Consider the following 1,926-nt stretch of genomic DNA (forward strand, 5'->3'; position numbering starts at 1 on the left):
ACTCCATGCGTTAAACCGGAAGTCCGTATCGATCTATTTTACTAACAAAATCTCACAAGAATTGGCAAAATATCACGAGAGTTTTTAACAGAACGATGACATTTCACGAGATTTTGAAAGTAAAATAGATCGATACCGCGTTTTTAAAAATCTATTTGATATCAGCATATGAAAATATATTTGAGTTTATTATTTTTCAAAGTGTCAGAAATGGATAACAAAACTGCTATTTTCAATGACTACTTATTTTTTTCCAGCTTTAATATCGGTATCGATATCGGTTATCGGCTACATGAGTTTTAAAATATCGGCATATCGGATATCGGCCAAAATCCCAATATCGTACATCCCTAATATATATATAATTAGGGGGTCCCTGATTTAAGACGTATTTTAATACGCTAACTATCTATAAAAATATAATTCTAGTGTTTTTAACCAAATAAAATTCCTTCCTGTTCCATGATGCCAGGCATGGCCAATGTATTATAGAGAAGTTAGAAAAAGAGGGTTGTGCATTTATGTTACTTTCTGCTCCTTTCACAGAGACCTGAGCCATAACAGATTGCAAGTTCTGGACAGGAATCTGTTTTCCAAACTGGTCCGTTTAAATGAACTGTGAGTTTTCTGTGTTTTCTTTGCTCGGGTTTAATAATAGCCGTTATTCATCCTTCGGTGTCGTTAAAGTTTGCTCTTCTTTTACATCCGCAGAAAGCTGAATCACAACAAACTGGAGGCCATTCCTGATCTGGGTCCTCATGCGTCCAACATCACCACGCTCATCCTGTAAGTAAACGTTTTTTTGGTAGCGGGTTTTAACGGCGGTTATCTGGACTGTTGCTGTGGGTCCGAATCGGCTCGTTCCCAGACTTGGAGACACGGCGGAGCACAAATGTCACCGCTGCTAATGGAAACATTTTCCCTTCTGTCTGGGAAGTGGATTTAAAATCATTTTAATTCCACTCTTTAAGAGGATATTAGTGCCGTCAGAAAACAAAGAAAGAAAACTGAATTAAAAGCAAAAAAAGCCATTTTCTCCCCTGCAAACTGTGAGCTGGTAATTGTCTGGAATCTTGTTTTGCAAGACGTGCTTTCAGAATCGCTCCAGATATTAGTCTGTGAAACCTCAACAATTTTCATTGGGTCTGCGGCGCATTTCTCAGAGCTGCCCAGCGTGAAGTTGCGGCGGAGGAATGCACATGTTGCTAGACGAGGCGTATTCCTCATCAAGCCCAAACACGACGGGCGGCAGCAGCCGCCGCAGGCTGCGCTCCGACTCAATCAACAATTTGTTTGCAGTTTTTGGGAGAGAAATCTCACCTGCAGCAATATTTTTTTTTTTCTAAGCAGAGAAACATGAGAAGCACAGCCTTTTTTTCTTTCTTTACCAGAACTTTTCCAACAGGGAAGCGGATTATTCTCTGTTTTTTATCGAGTTCTGTTACATTTAATCCTTGCTTATACTTTGATTTTTCATAATCGCCTAACATGCAATAAAATACCCCAAAGAAAAACAGGTATACTTCTCCCTTAATGGATTTAAAGAAGTTTGCACATTTTAATAAGCACACCAGGTGACCCCTCATTGAAAATTGTCTCTAATGTTCATAAATCGTGTTCATTATTATTATGTTGAAGCTTCCAGGGAATAAAAAAAAAATTTGTGATGGTTCTATTTAAATCTCCCCAAATAAAGTCTGAGTTTCTGATAATAAATAGGTCAAGAAATATGATCCCCCCTAAGAGAAGATGGGATAAGACTGTGGGACGCCGTGACCTTTAGTATCACTGACTGGGACAGTGAGGCTGATGTTACTGATAAAATACATTTTTGGGTTAATTCCAGTTTTCTTCTCTGATGCATTTATTCCCGCGGTCGCTTCAGTAAACGGGGTTTCTGCCGATCCATAAAAAGTATTAAAGATA

The 1,926-nt window shown here is 38.6% G+C and overlaps 1 protein-coding gene across 1 annotated transcript in view; it reads left to right on the plus strand.

The window, feature by feature from the left end:
- The first annotated feature begins 466 nt into the window (after nucleotides 1-466).
- lrig3 (leucine-rich repeats and immunoglobulin-like domains 3) overlaps nucleotides 467-1,926 on the plus strand; it is a 23,673-nt gene continuing 22,213 nt past the window's right edge. The window contains exons 1-2 of the mRNA XM_015400133.1: nucleotides 467-618; nucleotides 712-786. Coding sequence (XP_015255619.1) covers nucleotides 482-618; nucleotides 712-786 — 212 coding nt within the window. The 5' untranslated portion in view covers nucleotides 467-481. The remainder of the gene's footprint in view (nucleotides 619-711; nucleotides 787-1,926) is intronic.

The sequence above is a fragment of the Cyprinodon variegatus genome, unplaced genomic scaffold (assembly GCF_000732505.1).
Source record: "Cyprinodon variegatus isolate N-32 unplaced genomic scaffold, C_variegatus-1.0 Scaffold1076, whole genome shotgun sequence".
Classification (NCBI taxonomy): Eukaryota; Metazoa; Chordata; class Actinopteri; order Cyprinodontiformes; family Cyprinodontidae; genus Cyprinodon; species Cyprinodon variegatus.